Source organism: Penicillium verrucosum, assembly GCF_028828655.1.
Source record: "Penicillium verrucosum strain IBT 35672 chromosome Unknown utg000002l_segment0_segment0, whole genome shotgun sequence".
Classification (NCBI taxonomy): Eukaryota; Fungi; Ascomycota; class Eurotiomycetes; order Eurotiales; family Aspergillaceae; genus Penicillium; species Penicillium verrucosum.
Window position 1 is genome coordinate 5753566 of NW_026643211.1, and position 20316 is coordinate 5773881.

A 20316-nucleotide genomic window follows, 5' to 3' on the forward strand; every position below is an offset into this window, starting at 1 on the left:
AAGATTGGGAATTCCAATACAATTTGAGACAAGTTCTGTCAGAAAGTATGAAAAAACCGTGATGGTGACACCTCAGCACACGGAGCTATGCCTAACGATGTGTCTTATAGCACAGCCAATTGCTAGTTAATACAATATATGTTGTATATGTTGTATGCAAAAGAATAAAATCCTGGTTTTACATCCAGAATGACATCATAAATTAAATTACCCCGCGGGGGTGTTAGGGGGGTTCAATGTTGGAGACTCCCGAGGTCTTTATATATAACTACATACATCTCTGCCCAGGTATAAGTAGTAGTTTTATATATATAGTATAGATATAGTATGCTTGTAGTATGTAGTAGGCAAGCTACATCGTATATATATCCAGAGAATACGACAATAAGCTATGGATTGGAAATAAATGAATCTCTAAATCTACTGGTGTTTACCTCGGTAGAGTCTACTCCGAGAGGAGAGGGGGCGATGGACAATCCCCTCCCCCCGCCGGAGAATAGAACAGAGAGTTAAACCATCTCTTCCTCTTTCCTCATTCCTCATTCCCTTTTCTCTTCCAAATTATTCTTTAATCTCTGAATAACATCATGTCTCTCGGCAAGAAAGTCACTCTCAACTCCGGCCACCAGATCCCGTGTGTATACTCTGCAAGAGATATTGAAAGACTACATCACTGACCGACCCCCACATTCAGTCAGTTGGGCTTTGGTACTTGGCAGTCTGCCCCTGGACAGGTCGGCGAGGCCGTTTATGAAGCCCTCAAGGCTGGTTACCGCCACCTGGTATGTACATTTACATCTATCATTCTTCACACTATTCGCTAACCTCCCCGACCCCCTCTCAGGATTTGGCAACTATGTATGCAGCATCAATCCCTTTAATCGGAAAAGTCCGCACATTACAATTGCGATATACTTACCACTTGTTCACAGCTACCAGAACCAGCGTGAGGTCGCGGAGGGTATCAAACGTGCTTATAAAGATGTTCCCGGTCTGAAGCGCGAGGATCTCTTTATTGTAAGTTTAATCCATTCTTGGGAGGTCACACAATTTCAGCAACTGACATGTCATTCTACAGACCTCCAAGCTGTGGAACAGGTACGATGTCCTAAACTACACCGTTACACTAAAAAGTTATTGACTCTCCATGTAGCCAGCACCGCCCGGAGGTTGTCGAGGCCTCTTTGGATGCTTGTCTTGCTGAGCTGGAGTTGGATTACCTCGACGTATGATTATTCCATCCAGTGACTCCTGTGAGCTATTACTGACAGACCAAGCTTTACCTTGTTCACTGGCCTGTTGCCTTCCAGAAGGGTGATTCCTACTTCCCACTCGTTGCCAACAGCACTGTCGAGGGTGGTGACGTGATCATTGACGATGGTGTCTCTATTGTGGACACCTGGAAGGGTAAGCAGATATCTTGTGCGAATAAAAAAAAATCAGACATAGCTAACTCCTCTCAGCTATGACCCAGCTTCCCAAGAGCAAGGCCCGCTCCGTCGGCGTCTCCAACCACAAGATTGAGCATGTTCGTTTTCTCCCTGCGCCAGAACTCGCCATATATTAGCTAATACACTCTTGTAGCTCGAGGCTCTCATTAAAGGCACCGGTGTTGTCCCTGCCGCCAACCAGATCGAGCGTCACCCCGTGCTCCAGAGCAATGACCTGATTGAATACTGTCAACAGAAGGGAATTCACATCACCGCCTACTCTGTGCGTATCTATCCCCGCCCCCCTCTTTTTTGATTGATGGCAGAGAAACTGAATGTGCTAATCCAATCTCTAGGCATTTGGTAACAACATGCTCGATATTCCCCTGCTCATCACCCGCCCCGAGGTCAAGGAAGTTGCCGAATCTGTTGCAAAGCGCACTGGCCAGGAGGTCAGCCCCGCACACGTTATGTACGATTATACTGGTCTTTTCTGTGGTATTGTGTCGTGAAAGCTAATAGTCTTCAAGTCTCGCTTGGTCCCAGGTCGGCGGACACAGTGTCATCCCCAAGTCGATTACGCCTTCGCGCATTCGTGACAACTTCAAGGAGGTAGAACTCACACCCGAGGAGGTTAAGAAGGTCAGCGTTCTGGGTCAGAACCGGAAGCGTTATAACGCTCCTTACGCTGCCAACAAGCCTCGTTGGAACATTGATATCTTCGGCGAGCCCGAGGAGAAGGCCGCTGATCACAAGGTCATTCTGAGTGTTTAATTTCGCTGATGGCCCCAGGCTACCACTGGTTGAATGAGATATAGATATCGGTGTGTTCTATAGAGTGAGTGTCAACAGGATTGTACTAGTGCCGATATATCTAGATAACATGCTCAATAATGGACCGATCAAGATCAACTGGCCATAACATATAAATACCTTGACCTAAGCCCGTGAAATGCCTGACTTCTGAGATATTCACCATGTGTTGCTAGACCTCGAGTTCTAGCATAGGCCGTCCCTGTTGACTGCGTTCCTAATAGAGTGATCATAAAGTGGGCTCGCGGTAGTAATGTATGGCTCAAATGCGAGAACCCCAAAAGACCATACAAGCCCAGGTAGATATAGAATTGACTCACTTGGCCGTAAAAAGTTGCCTTCTTTGAAATTTGGAAACGAAGGGAAGAATCATTATTACACGTTGCATTTGACAAAATGGTCCCAAGGGTATATATGTATAACTGCAAAAGGCTGACTGTCATGTCGCCTGTGCCATCTCATGGCCGTTCATTCATGGCCAAAACCATCTCTGCTCATCAATTCATAAAGAATCGGCTTAGTTCGCGTGTATAGGTCGTTGATGAGAGCCGAAGACTGGTCCTGCGTCCAACTCGTGATATTCACGGACTGGAGTGGATCCATTCGGGATCTCGTAGACTGAGCGACCATCCAATAATATCGCGGATCCCACTGGCTTTCGGGGCAAGAGAGTCTGCGGTTCTTCTGAACGTGATGATTCTTCCTGAGGTGAGATACCGCCTTGAGAAGTGATGGCCTTTTCATCATGCCCCACGACAGTTGATAGGGTTGATGAAGGTGGAATAGTTGATTGGACGCCTCTAGTTCTCTGTCTCTGGCGCCGCCGCCGAAGCACAAACCACAGAAGCAACACAATGAGAAGGACACCCACAATGACACCTACTGCAATTCCGCCCTTGGCTCCTGGGCTCAGGCCAGACGAACCACTAGAGCAAACATAGCCATTTCTGAAGACTCTGTTGGATTTCAAGCTATCCAATGTACTGCATAACCTGGCGCTGCTGCCTGTGATTGTTGTCTGACCTTTAACTTCATCAAGAGAAGGTAGCGACACGCTGGCATATTCATCAGTATCCTAGAAGCTGAGGAGTTGATGACTGTTGCAATGATCATACCTGTCGAATGATCCCGCCAATTCCAACTGTCCTTCAACCTTTTCCAAATCTTGGAAACCCAGTGCTTTCAGGTTCGGATTCCCCGTGATGGTTATACTGGAAGAAACCTCTGATAGCGCGCCCATGGTTAAGGTTGTGAGTGAGTTGAGGTTACTCAGTGTGATACCTCCCTGCACACTGTCCAAATCAGGGGCAAAAAGACCGGTGAGTTCTGAGGCACCCTCGGCAATTAATGCGCCCTTGATTTCCTCGATATTATTGATGGTGATCACTCCGCTGGTAGAAGGGGATATTGTAATGCTTCCATCAAGTGTGTCGCAGTTCCTCAGCTTGTCCGCATCGCTTTGACTTGAGATGATCACACTGCTTGAACCTATAGGGAATGAGCCACACGGTTGGCAAGACAAACAAGCAATACATTTTACTTACAAGCATCAGAATCAGCGACCGCTCTTTGCCATGCACTGGCAATCGCCAGAAAGTAGATTACAATCATCCGTATGGGGAGGTCTGCTAAGCCCCAGTTTTACTTATTTGACACAACAAACCCTGAATTATTTTGCGTGAAGGCACCGGGAATTCGCAGTTTTAAGGTCAATAATATGGAGGGAGGCGGAGTCGAAAATTTCCGGCCTTGGCCGATCGTACTTTGTATCTCAATTGCAGACTGCCGATCGTCGCGGTCTGTTTATTGTTGATTGGTCAACTTTAGATGTTTTGGTTGGGGGATCCATCTCCGAAATCCGTGGCCCACTGACGGATCGATCTGTTGTTTGTTGTTTGTTGTATGCAATTTTCATTCCAGACACAGATCGGGAGACCGGATGCGCGAGTCCAGTTTTCCCCAAATCATTCTCTACCTGCCCTGAATTAATCCTCGCTGAATATACCACCGAAGCCGTGTTGCTATTTTTGTGTATGGAGTAACTATGTAATGTAGTATTGCAACCCTTGTTCGGCTATTCCACATGGAGTAGTAGTGTTGAATGGGGGATAGGCAACAGAATTGGCAGCTCTTGGCGGCTCGGTCTGGTTCAAAATGCCCTTATGGACTGACATCACTGAAAGTCCGGAGGTATGAAGAGAGAAAGAATTTCATTATTTCATTTAGAAGAATCCATGGATGTTGTAGTATCAAAATCTTTTTTGAAGAAGTCGATTTTATGCCTGTCGGGTCCTTCCCCAAAGTCCCAAGGCTTTGGTACCGAGGAGTGGCAAACCATGGAAGTCGAAAACTTTCTTGGAACTTCCCAAAAAATGATGACTCAGCATATGCGGGGAACCCGTCCCCGGTATCATGTTCGGAGGTTCAACACAGATGAATCTCGATAAAGAGCCACCTTGAGCTGATATCTCTATGAGAGTAGGCAAGGGCTGTGGAAGGTGTCGTCATCGACATATTCGATGTGTGATTCCCACCGGTGCATCAACTTGCACTCCATGTTTGCGACTTGGTCGGGCGTGTCATCTTGATCCCCGCTTCCAGTTCAAGCCTGTTCACCACGTTTACCAGAAAAGTAATGGTGCTACTGCTCGATTCGAACTGGATTGGGATAAAGAGCAAGTTTGGGTGGACGTGTCACAGCCAGGTAGGAGTCTAGAGCCTATTATTTTGATCATGTACTGATCTTATCTAGTGACATTCGTCCTTGAGGCGAATGAGGAATCGGCTGGAGACGACCGTAGTGCTGTAGAACAATGCAACACGCCAGCCCTAGAATCGGTTGGGGATGAACATGGTGCTTTGGAACAATATACTCCAGCATCAGACCCGGTATCAAATGGTCGCAGTGTATGGACTCAAGATTTTCAATCGGAGAACACATATCACGCTCAAGCTCGCAGCCCAGTTTATGAGAGTCGACCTCACCAGGACATTACGAACAGTCCAATCAGCCTCGTGTCAGACAATGGCTCTACACTGACACTAAGAGAGGCCTCACTGATCCGCTACTTCATCCAGAAACTAGCCCCCTGGGTGAGCTACAAGCGAGTCTCCCGTTACCGTTACATATCTGACCTTCATAGGCCGATGTTTGTGATATTAATTCACATTTCAGCACTGAAGTCCCAAGGCGGGCATTGGGGAATAACATGGTATTGCAAGCCATCCTAGCTCTGTCGGCGCGACATGATGCCATCTTGGCCAACGATAGTGACTGGGAGGCCTCGGCTTATCATGGTCAATGCTTGAAATTATTAATCGCAGCATTGGATAAAGCCGAGACAAATTGTGACGAGAACATGCTCATTGCGGTCGTGATTCTTCGCATATATGAGGAGCTGGAAACGAACTCCGACCAACAGTTTCACCTGCTTGGGTCCAATCGTTTGGTGAATCTTATGGCCCGCTCTGCGACCTCTGGAGGGGTTGCAGAGGCAGTCAGCTGGCAGTTCTTGCGACAAGCTATTTATGCATCGGTAGTACAGCATCAACCTTTACAACTCGACTTGCAGAATTACGAGCGCTCGTCAATGTTTCACTGCCACAATGATGCTGCTTGCGCTAATAGAATCATATATCATTGCGCTCGCATCCTACAACTATGCTGCGATGCGCCTGGACATATTGTGGCACAGGATACCTGGCGCCAAATATCGGACAGCGTGAACGAGTGGAATCACGCAAAGCCCACAACCTGGCAACCTATTAGGTACCAAGCATTAAGCGTGGCTGATGGTCGGCCTTTCCCAGTTATATGGATGATATCCCCGCCGGCAGGTATGTCTCCAGTCCCAATGACAATGAGACCTAAAGTTACTGACCGCAACTGAAGTGATTGGAATGCAGTATTATCACTCGGCCTGTATTTTCCTCACCTTGTCTGAATCTCCATCGCAAAGTATGAGCGATTATGAAAGGGCCCGTACAAGGCGTGTGCAGGAGGTAGCCAAACCGAAGCTCTGGGAAGCTATATTTGCAGGCTGATACAAATCCTAGAAAACGATTGCCGATCATCTTGTCATGGTTATCGGCTTGTCGCTGTCCAACGAAAGCGTAGAGAATGCCTATTTCATGGCATCACATTTATTACATCGCTGTTCGTGTGCGCTCCATATCCCTCGACTCTCTTGCCCGCTGACCTGTCCTTAGTTGGGTACTGTCTTCGGAATGTTGTCGAACAGGAAGGATCATTGCAATTTTTGAGTCAAGTGGAAAAAGGGCTAGGATGGCGCACTTCCTGGATAATGCGGGAGTTGGAGCATCAGTGGACTGAGTTGGCCGCGTTTGACTCGTCGAACCACTGAGAATTCCGAGTTATTTCCAACGGAAATATTGTTTAGTCCAAGCTTGGAATTGTAAACATTGTCCGAAGCCGCAGGAGAGAAAATATGCGTTTCACCGATACTCCAGTATAAGCCTAGATATATCCGTTATCTATTGACTGGAATCATCACCGTGAAAACGATCCAACTTGCTACAAGTGTACCGTGTCCAAAGAGGCTGGCTGGCCTCTTATAATCGAAGACACCCCGTCCGCTCTACCCAATGTAGGTGCAGAGTTGTTAAAACTCGAGGCATATTGTGTTTGCTTTTTGGATCACATTTCTGAGATGTACGGTATGGGCCGATCCTTGTATGTCTTTCTGACCATAGTCCCAGTACACAGTACCGTACTAACATCCGCTAGTCCAGTTGTGCCCGGTGGTGGGATTATTGGAGAAGTTGTCGCAGTGGCAGTCGGATATTCCGTCTCGTAGTGGAAGGTTGAGGGTCGAATCGGTGGGACATGGCATGGAGGTCAGGATGCTATATCAAATCGACTTGCCAGGTTGAAAGTAAATGGTTATAACTAACCTAAACTCAGGTACTTGCTTTTCGTACTGTCCCGAAATCCGAAGAAGAAATAGTGGTGAGATTTGGGGAGCACCTGAATGTATCTATCCCTCACCGTGATAACAGTACCTGATGGCACGTGTGATCTCGTTCTGGAAATCACTTTCGATTATAGCCAATATTTTCATTTTAGCCGGTAAGTCATAAGCCATAAGCCATATGCTATATTAATGAAAACATGGAACTAATGAACTAATGATAATGGAAAATAGTGCTTGGGGAGATGAATTTATTTTACCAGGGTCCTTAATGTAAGTATCTACTTAGTTACATGTAGCTTTCCCGAGGCTTGCGAGTCCATACGTGGCTCGAATGGTCATGCGATAGATTTGGAAGAGACTATCAAGTTCTCTGAGCCGGAACAAATCTGTATGGTCGAGAGATTTCCACCGATGTATATCACTTTGGGGCTACATTGGGCTTGTGCTAGGTTGTAGATCCTATAATTCAAAGGGCGGTAATGTTCCGTTCGAAGACTACTATGTGGACTCAAAAAGAACAAAGGAGTTCAGTGAGAACAGAGAAGTAGCTATAGATATCGTCTCTAGTGTTGAGCCTATTTGAGTAATTTACTGGACTCTCTTGTATGCCCACATGTTTGCATGTTTGATGCGTTGGCTTCTGCGCTTTCTGCCTTGGATATAAATATCTTCCACTTTCACCTTCACTTTCTGTTTCTCTTTCTCTTCTCTCCTCATCTCCGACCTTCTCTATTCTTCGTTCTCTTTCATCCTTTCTCAACATACAGTACCACACACTGTCAGCAATGGAGACTGAATCATGGGAAGTGCTTGTGCACAAGAAGCAACTTGAGGACGCTGCTAAAATTCCAACTGAATGGCGAATCCCGGAACAACTGACCCAGATATCCGAGACATCTGGGATGAATGTGTTAGGTGTTCCACGCCAGTCGGGAATTTTGTCGGCAAGACAACTCGAGATAACCGAGAAATATGATGCAACTGATCTGCTTGCCAAGATCCATTGTCAAGAGCTCTCTGCCTATGAGGTCACTGAAGCATTTTGCATTCGCGCTGCGATTGCACAGCAAGTGGTATGTGTTGAGATGATTGACATGATCCTTCAAAAGCTTAGCCACCGTCTTACAATGAATTCACAGACTCGATGCCTCACGGAGACTTTCTTTGACCGTGCCTTACAACGCGCGAAAGATTTGGATGAGATATTATCTAAAACAGGGACACCTGTTGGGCCGTTGCATGGGTTGCCCATCAGTTTCAAGGTACGACGACAACTTTGCACAACGAATTTGGGTTTACTGATGTCATATAAAGGATTGCTTCAACATTGATGGTGTTCCGTCCACGATTGGGTTTACTTCGTTTATCAAAAACGGCCCTGTGAATTCAACCTCTCCGGTAGTTCAGATTCTGCTTAACCTGGGAGCTGTCCCATATGTGAAGACAAATGTTCCCCAGACAATGATGGTGAGTGCTCTTACGATCCTAAACGTGTCACAATTACTCAAAGTACTTAGGCCGCTGATTCGCACAATTTCGTGTTCGGCCGGACCCTCAACCCCTATCGATCGAATCTTACCGCTGGTGGGTCGACTGGGGGAGAAGGGGCATTGATTGCCATGAGAGGATCGGTGCTGGGTGTTGGTACAGACATTGCTGGCTCCATTCGAATCCCAGCTATCTGCAACGGGATCTACGCATTGCGACCTTCCGCGGACCGCATTCCATATGGGGGCCAGACTAGCTCTGCTCGTGGAGGCTTGGCTGGGATCAAGGCTTGTGCAGGACCCTTGACAACATCAGTCAGAGATCTGGAGCTGTTCATGAGACTGGTGACTAATACAGACCCATGGCAATTGGATTCTTCGGCTTTGTTTTCGCCATGGCGCACCATTTCCCCCAAGTCCGCCCTGCGACTCGGGTTTATCGAGGAGGATCCCCATTTCCCTTTGCATCCACCGGTTCTGCGAACACTTACAAAAGCAACTGAAAAGCTCCAAGCGGCTGGAAATGAGATCATCCCCCTGAAGCCCCAGCTTATTCGAGATGCCTGTGCGCTGGCATTTCGTATGTACTCGATGGATCCAGCTCAGACTCCATTTAAGCACATTGCTGCCAGTGGGGAACCCATCATCCCTGCTTTGGCTTCGACATCTCTGCACCATAGCTACATGCCATATGGGTATGCCCCATTGACACTTGAAGGATTGTATGACCTCAACGAGGAGCGCAATTACATCAAGGAAGAGTTTCGCAATCTCGTTATCCAGGCAAAAGTCGACGCCATTATCATGCCCGGCTACCAAGGTACCGCTCAACCTCATGATCTGTTTGGCTTTGTGCCCTACACCGTCCTTTGGAACGTGATGGATGTAAGTTCATCTTCTTTAGTCTCACGGCGCTGAACTAACTTTTTTTTTTCTAAGTACCCGAGCTGCATCATTCCGCATGGGAAGGCGAATAAGAGCGCCGACAAGGCATTCATTCGGAGTGTGAACTACAAACCTCCCTGTAAGTGTTATATTTTCCACCCATCACCTATTATGATTGATGAATTTAATGCTGATTTGGAATTTGAGATGTGGCTGATGACATCGAGGGAGCACCGTGCTGTGTGCAGCTTGTTTGTAGGAACATGCACGACGAGGAATTGGTGAAAGTGGCGGAAATTGTGTCCAAGACACTGGAGCTTTGAACCTTTGAGCCAACGTGGGGCTGTTAGAATGGAGGTATTCTATGAATTTGACTTGGAATCTTTTGCTACAAACGCCAAATCGTACTCAATCGCCGTAAAAGTCGACACCAGGGGAGGGGAAACTGAAAAGAAGATCCGACAACGGACCTCGGGTTAACATATCAAGGTCCCACGTAGACGATAGCCAATGGAGAATTCCTTCAAACATCTTGTTCCTTGGCCATAGTAGCTTCGGGGTATTTGGCCGCGAGAATTTGTTGGAATGTCGCCACTTCATTCATCAAAACCCCGCAAATCAATTTTTCTGCATCAAGAGATTTCCACCAACGGGAGAAATAGCTCTATTCCCCCACATCGGAGTGCTATAACTTCAGATCAAAAGACGTCTTTTGTAAAAAATGATTCTGATCCCCCATGACTTAACGGGATTACATCCAGGGACACAACAATGGGAATGGGCTTGAAAGATACCGGAGTGGCTCTCCTCAGTATCCTATCTTATGTTCAGGCGTATCCTTCCAGTGCCTTCAAACACTTGCCAAAGTCCCCATTCTTTGTTCTTGCGGGTGACAGCACGACAGCTACCCAATCCTCGAACGGTGGAGGATGGGGAGACGGCTTTCTCAACAAAACTCTTTTTAAAGGAGCAGCCGGTCGCAATTTTGGCCACAACGGTGCAACTACCGTTAGCTTTCGAGATGGAGGTGATTGGGATGACGTTTTAACGACCGTGAGACAAGTTCGAGACGACTATCATCCATTTGTGACAATCCAATTTGGGCACAACGACCAAAAGCCAGCTGCGAACATTTCATTGTCACAATACACCAGCAATCTTGAGAAATTTGTGACTGAGGCTACTGATGCTGGGGCTACACCCATTCTCGTCACTCCTCTGTCTCGGCGCAACTACGATAACTCAACAGGGTCACTGCGTATCGTCATGAGTCTCGCCAATGAGACTATGGCCACCATCACTGCGGCCCATCGCTCCCATGCTGCCTACATTGACCTGAATGAAGCTAGTACCCAGTACCTCAATGCAATCGGGCCAGAAAATGCATTTACGTACAACCTCAACCCAGCGGACTATACACATCTGAACGTACCAGGGAGTGTTCTGTTCGGGGGAATTGTGGCCGAGCTGATTACCCACAGATTTGATGCCTTGAAAAAGCTTGGATATCTACGCTTGGACAGTAAACTTAAGAAGGATATTGACCATGGGATTTATTACTGGCCTTAACCCAGCCAAGGATTGGGATCGCAGAGAATCACTTATATACCAAGAATACAAGGCACCATTCCAATATCAAAGGCGCTTTTCTATGCCTGTAGTCATGTTGGTTCAAACCTAGACTAGAAGTAGGTCTCCACAGTCTCATGTTCACATCAATGTTGGTTGGGCAGTTCCCGTTGCAAGGCTCGTTACTACAGACCATTCCAGGATCCGTCGAAAAAAACCCAGGCAGCTGGGATGTTAGAGCCACCGTCTTTTGTACTATTCTGCACAATATCATTGTCGTTCTAGTTCGTCATGAGCTTCCTACCAAGACACCTGGATCTTTCGAGCTTCATAGTAAAAATATACATAGGTATCACATGTATGGGCGACTGTAGCGGAAAGAGCTGTAGATTATACTGTGGGGTTGTGGGGTTGTGGAGTTGTGAACCTGATGGAGCATCTGCTATGATTCAATTGGGGAAACAATGCATGCAGATTCGTATATCAAAGTGGACAGAGAGAGAGAATGAGAAGAAGGAAGAGAGAAGCTAGTTATTTAGTTATGTTGTAGTACTGTCTCATGTAGGGCTAGATGCCTCAGGCACCAAGGCATCCAACAGGACCTCTTGGGATATTCCCTCGTGACCTGCGCTATGATCACGTGAGCGGATCATCCGCTCCAGGGCCCTTCTACGTCTGTAGTCATGTTGGTTCAAAGCCTAGCCCAAAACCAGGTATTCACAACCCCATAAATTTGATCAAATTACTATTGCTAGCTTCCCTAGTATCACTATCAAACTGCGGATCAACGACAGATGTCTACTTCTCCTCCTCATGAGCATGCTTTTGAAGGAACAAAGCTTTCATCGAAGGATAGGTGCGCACTTCAAGATCATCGGAGAAAACAGAAGTTCCCTCCTTGTTACCAAGTTCGTAACGAATGGACTGTGCTGTCTTTCCCTGGACACGTTTAACAAACCAAATTGCATGGACCCAATCAATAGAGACTTCGAAGCCCTCTCCTTGGTCATGAATCAAAATTGTCGCGCCATCTTCACTGTCGAAGCGATGAGCAATGTTGATTCGTTCCTCCTCACCCCATGATCCACCGATCTTGGCATTGAAAATAATTTGACCTTGAGCTCGGCGAATGGAGATATGGAAGATGGTGTCATTGTCTGCATCCATGATTGAAATCTGGGTCATGTCAAGGCCATCGTCAGGTTTGACAGGATCCACGCTTGAAGACTCGAGAAGAATGACGCTGTCTGCCTTGAGAGTCTGCTGGAATCGAAGACTGCCATGGAGTGGTAGGTTCGCTCTTGGTCGTTTCGGACTGATTGGAGTTAGCGATCATGTTCTCATGTCTATCCCTTCATTTGTGGGGTTGGGAGCTTACCGAGGAGCTGGTGGGTCAATCTTCGCCTGCTTCAGCTCTGGATCCAGCGCTCCATCAGCACCGCCAGTGATAGTAGGCTCTTTCTTGAAGTTTTCAAAGGCCGGCGCAATAGCGGGGTTGGTGAAGTGCTTGGTGTCATTGCTGCTGCCAATGATTTCTAGCTCCAGCTTCTCAACGTCGTAGCGGGGTAATTCTTTCTCATTCTGCGAACGGTCAGCGATTTACACACAAGGGAGGGTGAGAGTCAATGGTTAGGGTTTGCTTGCCTTGAATACCCGCCAGTATGCGCGCTTTCTGATATACGCCAAAACCTCGTCGCGAGTCAACGACTTCAGTTTCCGTCCACCCCGGATAAGCTTGTAGAGAACCGGGGTAATTGGGATGTAAGCAGTTGACTTGACACGCAATTCTTGTCCCTTTGTGCAGTTCCCGCAGACCGACGAACCATCTAACTCGGGCTTTTGGCTGAAGTTGTACACCTCAGCGATCAAGTCTGTCAGTGGGGTTTGAATGCCGTCCTCTTGGGCGAGATACAATTTGACCCAGAAAGGTCGGCCCCCCAATGCATATCTGAATTATTTAGAATGATTAGCTAACTATCACTTCTTGTTGTAACATAATATTTCCTGAAGGGCAACTTACTTCAAGAAGCGAACACTGAAGGCAAAGTCGGGAATTTTGAGCCCACCGTCAATTGCCTCAACGCCCTCCGGGGTTGGAGTTTTGGGATCCAATGCCAAATCACGCGACACACCATACAATGTATTAATGATGGTGGTGATATTTTCCTTGAACAGAACTTGGTTGAGTGTTCCATCCTCCTGATGGTATCTAGTCTCCCATCGTGGCAGTTCTGGATAGGAATATCCTAGATTGGGAGGAAATCTAATTCCTTCAGGGGTCCAGTAATTACCCTCAGCATCACGCCTAAATGGCTGAAGAGGCGTGTTTCCATTCACGGGGTGCTCTTTGCCAAATGAATCACGGATGGTAGTGTTGTCGGGAGGAATGTTATCCATCCACTTGTCCGGGTTGAGAGCTTGCCAAATAGCGAATAGACGATCGATGTTGCTGCGAAAGAAACTGTTAATCGGAGTTTCACTTCTAGCTGGTCAAAAAGGGTATACTTACCAGTGATGCAAGAAGAACAACGGATCAAAAGAGGCAACTGGTACATTTCCCATATGTCCTGCAGAACCTGTCCACCCGTGACTGTGGAACACTATTGTTAGTGCTTGAAGCGACTGAGAATACCATACAGCAGACGTCGACATGGAAATCCCCCTGCGATGACACTATAGCGGCGATGAAGTACTTACATATTGTTGTGGATCTATTCGTGCGAATTTCCGGTTAGTTCTTGTGCTGTGTCGTGATGTATCAAATGAAATTATACTCACATATTCTATGTTCAAGTCCTCATCAACGTTTTGATCTTTCGAGGTGGGATTGGTGCTTGCAAAGGTAGTATAATCCATGGGCACATTAAGCAGTCGATAGACCATTTCAGCCGCAGGACCATGATTCTTGTCATTGTATCCTTCGTGGGAGTTGAAGGCATCTGCCACTTTGCGGTTGTTGACTACACCGTGTCGCCAGCCCTCACTGTTTGGATCCTGGTCCTCTTCATCCGGCCAACGGCTGGTTCCGATCGCATTGCCGAACTAGTCGAGTTAGCTCGTTTGTTTCCACTTGGCCTAGATCTTACGTATACGTACATTCTTGTACTCTTCCTGTTCGCTGTCGTTTTCCCATGTGTTTTCAGTACCGACGCCCTCGCTTCGCATCGGCTTGTCTGTGGGCATGCGAAACTGAAACAGAGGATTGTTGATTCGAATCGATCCGCCCTCCGGTCTAGCAACAGTGATAGTAGGGTATTTTGCCAAGTCAGGGACGCGACCGTTTCGTGCCCAATCCCAGAAGGGAAGACGCCACGACTCGGCCTGTTCGTGCCATGAAGCTTGATGGGCCTCCGGAAATTGAGGGATAATCTCCTTGATCATGATATCATACACGACTTGCTAGAATGGAATCAGTATTACCCAGTTTGTCTCAGATAAAGAGGTCCTCCTACTTCAAAAAGCAGCACGTACGGCCGGTGCCAAATTGGGAATATCACATGAGAGTGGAAGCAGTAGCCATTTTTCATGGGCTCTGGGCTAGGATCATCCCATCGCACAAAGGGTTGTCCATGAATACCTGATCAGAAGCGTGTCAAATACCGTAAACAAAAACCCATAAATTAAGGGCAGGACTTACCAGCCACTTGAAAGTACGAGAGTCTTTCTTCAGGGTCCAACTTCTGGAAATTGTCCAGAGCTAGGATGAAAAGATCAACTTGCTTTTTGTTCGACTTCTTGCCACTCCATTCGTCGATATCCTGCCGGACAAAGACCTTGCGGTTGATGCCATCATCAGGATTAGAATCTTTGGCCGGAAACCGGGCTTGGATCTGGTAGTACTCGTGCGCAGATGATTCAGATGCCATTCTATCTGGTGTTGAGATGATTGAAATGGTTGAAGTAATACTTCGTTTGGAAGAACTTTTTCTCAATCGCCCGAAGAGGTGCATTCGAACTTAGGGAAAGCTTTACTTGGAGGACCGGATCGAAGTGAGTGTTTTATATTATTTCCTTCACGCCTTGCGATGGTAGCACAGCAGTCAGGAACTACATAAAAAGGAATTATTGATCGACATCGAATGGGACTTTGGACCCATCAGAACATGCTGGTTCATGTGCTGTCTTGTCACATTTAATGCAAGCCTCGCATCAGAGCATAGCCCAGCTCATGAGTGACAACGCCTCTTACAACCCCTCGTGCAGCGAGAGGAAATTATTAGCGACCAAACAAGACAGGTATTCGTTCCCCGCCAAAATTAATTCTCTGATGCAGTCAGCTTCACAATTACCACATATAGCTATATACAGCTTTGACCTCAACCCCGAGAGAGAGAGAAAGAGAGAGGGGGGGCTTGATGGTGTTCTGAGCCATCACCAACCAACTGTTATACGGGATTTTCATTTGGCCTGCATGCTGGCTTGGAAATTAACACAAACTGGAATTCATTGAATTATTTCAGCTATCTCAGCTAGCCATATGGCTTAAGTATTGTAATTCAACACCTCAGCTACGCCAACTCCTGTCAAACGAGTGGCGACTTTGGGTGGACTCGGTCAATTTTGCTACGGCATCGTTTGCGCCAGCCGCACTCAATAACTAACTGTAACCTGGGTTCTCGAGGCCCAGCGGTCGATTTGCGTTTATGTTTTCCTTTCTTTTCTGGCACTAAATTGGGGAAACAAGGAACAATGCTAACATAAATGTATATATATAGTTTTAGCCAACCACTTAGCAGGATCGTCATACAATACCTGTTCTCGCATTGCCCTAATCTCCTTCGGTGAAAATCACATCCCCTCAAGCGTGCAATTTGTATGCTCCCCTAGACTTGGCGGCGATCGTCGAAGTTGAGTGTCTCACTAAACTTGACAGGTTCCTAAATGATTGCCTGTATTAGTGTATGTAGAGTCAGGCCATGATGAGGAACAAATCTAGTACTCCGATCTTCTCAGACACTGACGATTTGTGAGGAAGACTGTAGACCATATCCCTCACATTTGTTTGTGGGTGTGAGAACACTTCTTCTATCGTGTTCACAGGTCCGTATGGCAATCCACTACCCTCTAAGACAGCCAGCCAGGCTTCCGTCGCCTTAGCATTTATGATTGGTTCATGCATACCTTTTAGCTCGGCCCTATTTTGGACACGAGGGCTGTTGTCAACAAACCGTGGGTCAGTCGGCAAGCCCGATGGCTTCATCAAATGGCGAAGGCTTTGAAACTGGCGGGTGTCCGTAGTGCCCATAACCAAGTGGCCGTCCTGTGTATTGATAGCTTGATAAGGGACAATACTTGGATGCTCTGTACCCCAATGCTTCGCATGTTCGCCAGCATTCAGCCAGGACATTGCCACATCAGAAGGCAACCATACCTGGCTCTCAAATAAGGATGCATCAATTCTCTGGCCACGACCTGTATCCCTGCAAGCATAAAATGCAGCCACAATTGCCCCGTGCAGGTACAGATCGGTGCTCATACCGGTGAGACCGAGACCAGGTCATGTTGGGGGTCCGTCGCGCTCGCCAGTGATTGCGTAGCATGCCTGCTTCGGCTGCGGCAATGGCGTCGCAACCTGCACGATGTGAATATGGACCACTGGCGCCGTATCCTACTGGTATTGAAGTCAGAAATACACCGTGCTTACAGTGGAAATGAATCAATGGTGATAGAGCACTGACCAGAGACGCTTGCATGTATGATCAGTGGATTGGTTTCTCGTAGCTTTTCATATCCAATGCCCATCTTAACCATCTTTCCTGGAACAAAGTTTTCTACTCCGTGATAAATTTAGTACGGGAAATTGTTGAATTAAGATTGAGTGAGATTACTGACGCCATAAGTCGAAAACGTATCTCCCGGTCTTGGTCCTGTTTGAGGTTCAAGGTGATAGGCATCTTTTCCGATTGATCGCGCCAAAATATGCAGACATGTCTTTGCCCGTGGGTTTCCAAATATCTTTCTCTGTTGCCGTTCGCCACGGGCGAGTGCCATCCTGTGTACCTGGTGAGTATCAAATCTACCACAAATAGGACCAAAGAAAGATAGCCAAGGACATACACCCCCTGTGGGATTCTCAGCCTTGAGAACCTCGGCCCCATAATAAGCGAGAATCTGTGTACAAAATGGTCCCTAGGATGTTTCAGGCATTGATCACTTCCATACTTGTACGAATATCAGAAACTCACCGCTAGAACATGTGTCAGATCAAGAATTCGAATCCCGACAAGGGACCATTAGCATGTGGTGAAGCGTGATTGCAACGGAATTGAGAATCTCCCAAATATGAAGCTGAATGGATACCATTTTCGCGATGCTCCAAGGCTTGTGTGGTAGTCCTAACCAAGGGACAGCCTTTGAAAATTCTAGTAGTTGTCATATCTGCTCTTTTTAATGTAGCACCAAAAGTAAAAAATAAAGAAATGTTACTTCCAAGTGATGAGTTTACCCCCGTATATGGCCAACGACGATCTATAACAATATCCCCGCTTTCAAGGCCATGGAGATGCTCCACATTAAATAGGGCATTAGATGGGGTAGATTGCCGAAGTAATATTCTAGCAAAGCACGAAATTCACCGATTAAACGCTCGGATCATGACAATATCTACTGAAAGTGATGTCAGGCCTTGTACAGTTATGGTTTGATTGAAGACGTTGCAAAATCACAGCATTCAGTATGATTTCGGGAGACCAAGCACCCATTCCCCTATGTAGTTCAAAATCATTTAAAACCCTTCGTTTTCTTCTCCTACGCGGTCTTCCATTGAGACATGCCAGTTATCGAAGAAAAGGGAGTTGGTGTCAACCGGCCGAGAGCGAAGTACCGAGAACTAGGGGCTCAAAGACGAAAGCACTTTTTTGATTCGTATCCAATGCACATGGAATATCAAGTGCAACCTGATGGTTGAAGTTAGTTGCAAGTGGAATTGTGAGAATCTCATCCATAGACCGTGTCTTAGACAATAAACTACCTAGCCATCCCATAGTTATATAACTACATCGATTTACATGCACCTAGGCACTATTTGCCGTTTCACAATGAAAGTCCCTTGGCTGATACTCATGTTGGGAGTATTAGCCTGCAATAAGTCTTATTTACGGGGTTGGGAAGAAATCTTTAGCAATTTAAATAGGCTATATGAGAACTATTATACATATGTATATAGTCCGAATAAGACCAGGGTATCACACAGTCGGCTTCACGGTCTTTCCAAAGGAAATGAAGGTGATGAGGGGAAAAGGTAACGTACCTCGGAAGCTCGGCTACCAATGAGTTGTTTATATGGACGTAGCCCTGGAAGGTAAATAATGACCCGGTTCAGTAACTTTAAGTTTCACAACTTTTGCTAGATCTTCACGATTCACTATGACATATCAGTCTCAATCTTACGTTTTGGGGGTTGGGATGACCCAGTTCCTGAAGCCGCGTCGCACTCGTGAATGTAAGATTATTCCTTTCCACGTGGTTTCTTGTCGATATAGTACTATGTTGCTCAGTGCTTACCATGTCTCTGTCCTGACAGATCCAGAACTTGGATATGAAGCAGCAGTCAAAGCTCTAATCGATGCACATATCACATACGATGATGTACAGGCAGGTGTGGCCTGCTATTGTTACGGCGACACCACTTCTGGTCAACGGATCATGTACCAGCTAGGAATGACGGGGATCCCAGTCTACAATACAAACAACGCGTGTGCTACTGGATCCACTGGTCTTCATCTTGCACGTACTCTAGTCAAAGGAGGACAGGCAGATTGTGTCCTTGTCGTCGGCTTCGAACAGATGCGCCCGGGTTCAATCAGGAGTGTATGCGACGATCGGCCCAGTCCGTTAGGTCCATCGACCAAAATTATGGAGGACACATTCGGTAAACACCAAAGCCCTCGGAATGCTCAGTACTTTGGAAATGCCGGACAGGAGTACATGGACAAGTAGAGCGCCCGAAGACTTGGATCTCGACTTGGTGCTGACCATGCGAACAGATATGGTGCCAAAGCGGAAGATTTCGCTGAAATTGCTCGGGTGTCGCATGAACACTCCCAGCGAAACCCGTACGCCCAGTTCAGAACTGCATACTCCCTGGATCAGATTTTGGACCCGAAGACACAGATCTATGGACCCCTGACCAAGCTCCAGTGCTCCCCAACGAGTGATGGCGCCGCAGCGGCCATCATTGTATCCCAACGGTTCTTGGATGCGCGACCTCACCTGAAATCCCAGGCTATTCTGATGGCTGGCCAACAGCTATTGACCGATGGACCAGAGGTATATTCCCGAAGCGCAATAGACCTCGTCGGCTTCAATATGTCGCGCCAAGCCGCCCAGCTGGCAATGCGGGAGGCTGGTGTCAGAGCGAAAGATATCGGGGTTTGCGAGCTGCACGATTGTTTTTCCACCAACGAGCTTCTGTTGCTTGACGCACTTGGGTTTTCGGAGCCAGGAAAAGCCCATGAGATGGTTCTTCGAGGGGACATCACGTATGGAGGTCGCGGCCTAGTTGTCAACCCATCTGGTGGGCTGATCTCAAAAGGTCACCCTCTAGGAGCCACAGGGCTAGCTCAGTGTGCGGAACTCACTTGGCAGCTCCGCGGTTGGGCCAACAATCGTTTGGTCCCTGGCACTGATGTCGCTTTGCAACACAATCTCGGGTTGGGGGGAGCAGTGGTGGTAACGATCTATAAACGAGCCGATGGACAGGTCAGCCGTCCTATTCCTGATGACGATATTAGCAGGGTTTCTGGGTTGGGGTACAACCCCGCAGTGGAAGCTCGGTATATCACACCCCAAGACGGCGAACGCGTCCGTAGCAAAACAAAGCACCACGAGTATCCGCTCCAGGAAACGGCTGAGAAGCTCAAAGCGCGTATGTAAGAAAGATGGATCGATCAGAGCCCGTGGAAAAATCTGAAGATTGGTCGCTACATTGAGGGAACCGGATAGGGAAATTGATAAACCGGGTTCTGGAGATACGGGAAGAGAATAATTAAGGGATGAGGAAAAAGATAGGTTCAAGATGCATCCGTGGATGATTTAGCTAGTGAATAAGGGACTATGAAAGGTGCCGGTGGTGGAGGGGAGAGCAAATTGGCGGCCTCAGGCAGAAATATATGTTCTTTTTCATCAAAATCTACTCCGTACAATAATCTACCAAAGGAGCCAATATTCACTGTCAACATAAAACTTGAGATCTACACT

At 47.1% G+C, this 20316-nt stretch overlaps 7 protein-coding genes across 7 annotated transcripts; 4 read left to right on the forward strand and 3 right to left on the reverse strand.

The window, feature by feature from the left end:
• Positions 1-587: 587 nt before the first annotated feature.
• Positions 588-2204, forward strand: akr1 (putative aldehyde reductase (AKR1); the record flags this gene model as incomplete). Its single annotated transcript, XM_057220503.1, has 11 exons — positions 588-634; positions 695-782; positions 845-858; positions 933-1017; positions 1079-1098; positions 1154-1226; positions 1278-1407; positions 1464-1528; positions 1585-1713; positions 1787-1902; positions 1961-2204. 11 exons carry the CDS (start codon positions 588-590, stop codon positions 2202-2204), a joined length of 1011 nt encoding a protein of 336 aa, XP_057074594.1.
• A 556-nt stretch (positions 2205-2760) lies between these two features.
• On the reverse strand, positions 2761-3854 carry N7516_007784 (uncharacterized protein; the record flags this gene model as incomplete). Its single annotated transcript, XM_057220504.1, has 3 exons — positions 2761-3298; positions 3359-3731; positions 3788-3854. The coding sequence occupies 3 exons, from the start codon at positions 3852-3854 to the stop codon at positions 2761-2763; spliced, it is 978 nt and encodes a 325-aa protein (XP_057074595.1).
• Positions 3855-4715: 861 nt separating this feature from the next.
• N7516_007785 (uncharacterized protein) lies at positions 4716-9872 on the forward strand (the record flags this gene model as incomplete). The annotated part of the gene is made up of 11 exons (XM_057220505.1): positions 4716-4947; positions 4996-5336; positions 5387-6080; positions 6136-6245; positions 6300-6399; positions 7961-8250; positions 8317-8439; positions 8492-8644; positions 8695-9549; positions 9604-9688; positions 9757-9872. 11 exons carry the CDS (start codon positions 4716-4718, stop codon positions 9870-9872), a joined length of 3099 nt encoding a protein of 1032 aa, XP_057074596.1.
• Positions 9873-10320: 448 nt separating this feature from the next.
• N7516_007786 (rhamnogalacturonan acetylesterase) lies at positions 10321-11118 on the forward strand (the record flags this gene model as incomplete). The annotated part of the gene is made up of 1 exon (XM_057220506.1): positions 10321-11118. The coding sequence occupies one exon, from the start codon at positions 10321-10323 to the stop codon at positions 11116-11118; it is 798 nt and encodes a 265-aa protein (XP_057074597.1).
• Positions 11119-11916: 798 nt separating this feature from the next.
• On the reverse strand, positions 11917-14984 carry tyr1 (uncharacterized protein; the record flags this gene model as incomplete). The annotated part of the gene is made up of 10 exons (XM_057220507.1): positions 11917-12433; positions 12497-12699; positions 12772-13066; positions 13139-13567; positions 13628-13708; positions 13816-13829; positions 13897-14160; positions 14215-14517; positions 14571-14695; positions 14756-14984. 10 exons carry the CDS (start codon positions 14982-14984, stop codon positions 11917-11919), a joined length of 2460 nt encoding a protein of 819 aa, XP_057074598.1.
• Positions 14985-16027: 1043 nt separating this feature from the next.
• N7516_007788 (uncharacterized protein) lies at positions 16028-16869 on the reverse strand (the record flags this gene model as incomplete). The annotated part of the gene is made up of 3 exons (XM_057220508.1): positions 16028-16538; positions 16597-16729; positions 16797-16869. 3 exons carry the CDS (start codon positions 16867-16869, stop codon positions 16028-16030), a joined length of 717 nt encoding a protein of 238 aa, XP_057074599.1.
• A 1614-nt stretch (positions 16870-18483) lies between these two features.
• Positions 18484-19992, forward strand: N7516_007789 (uncharacterized protein; the record flags this gene model as incomplete). The annotated part of the gene is made up of 2 exons (XM_057220509.1): positions 18484-19052; positions 19104-19992. 2 exons carry the CDS (start codon positions 18484-18486, stop codon positions 19990-19992), a joined length of 1458 nt encoding a protein of 485 aa, XP_057074600.1.
• Between the last annotated feature and the right edge of the window lie 324 nt (positions 19993-20316).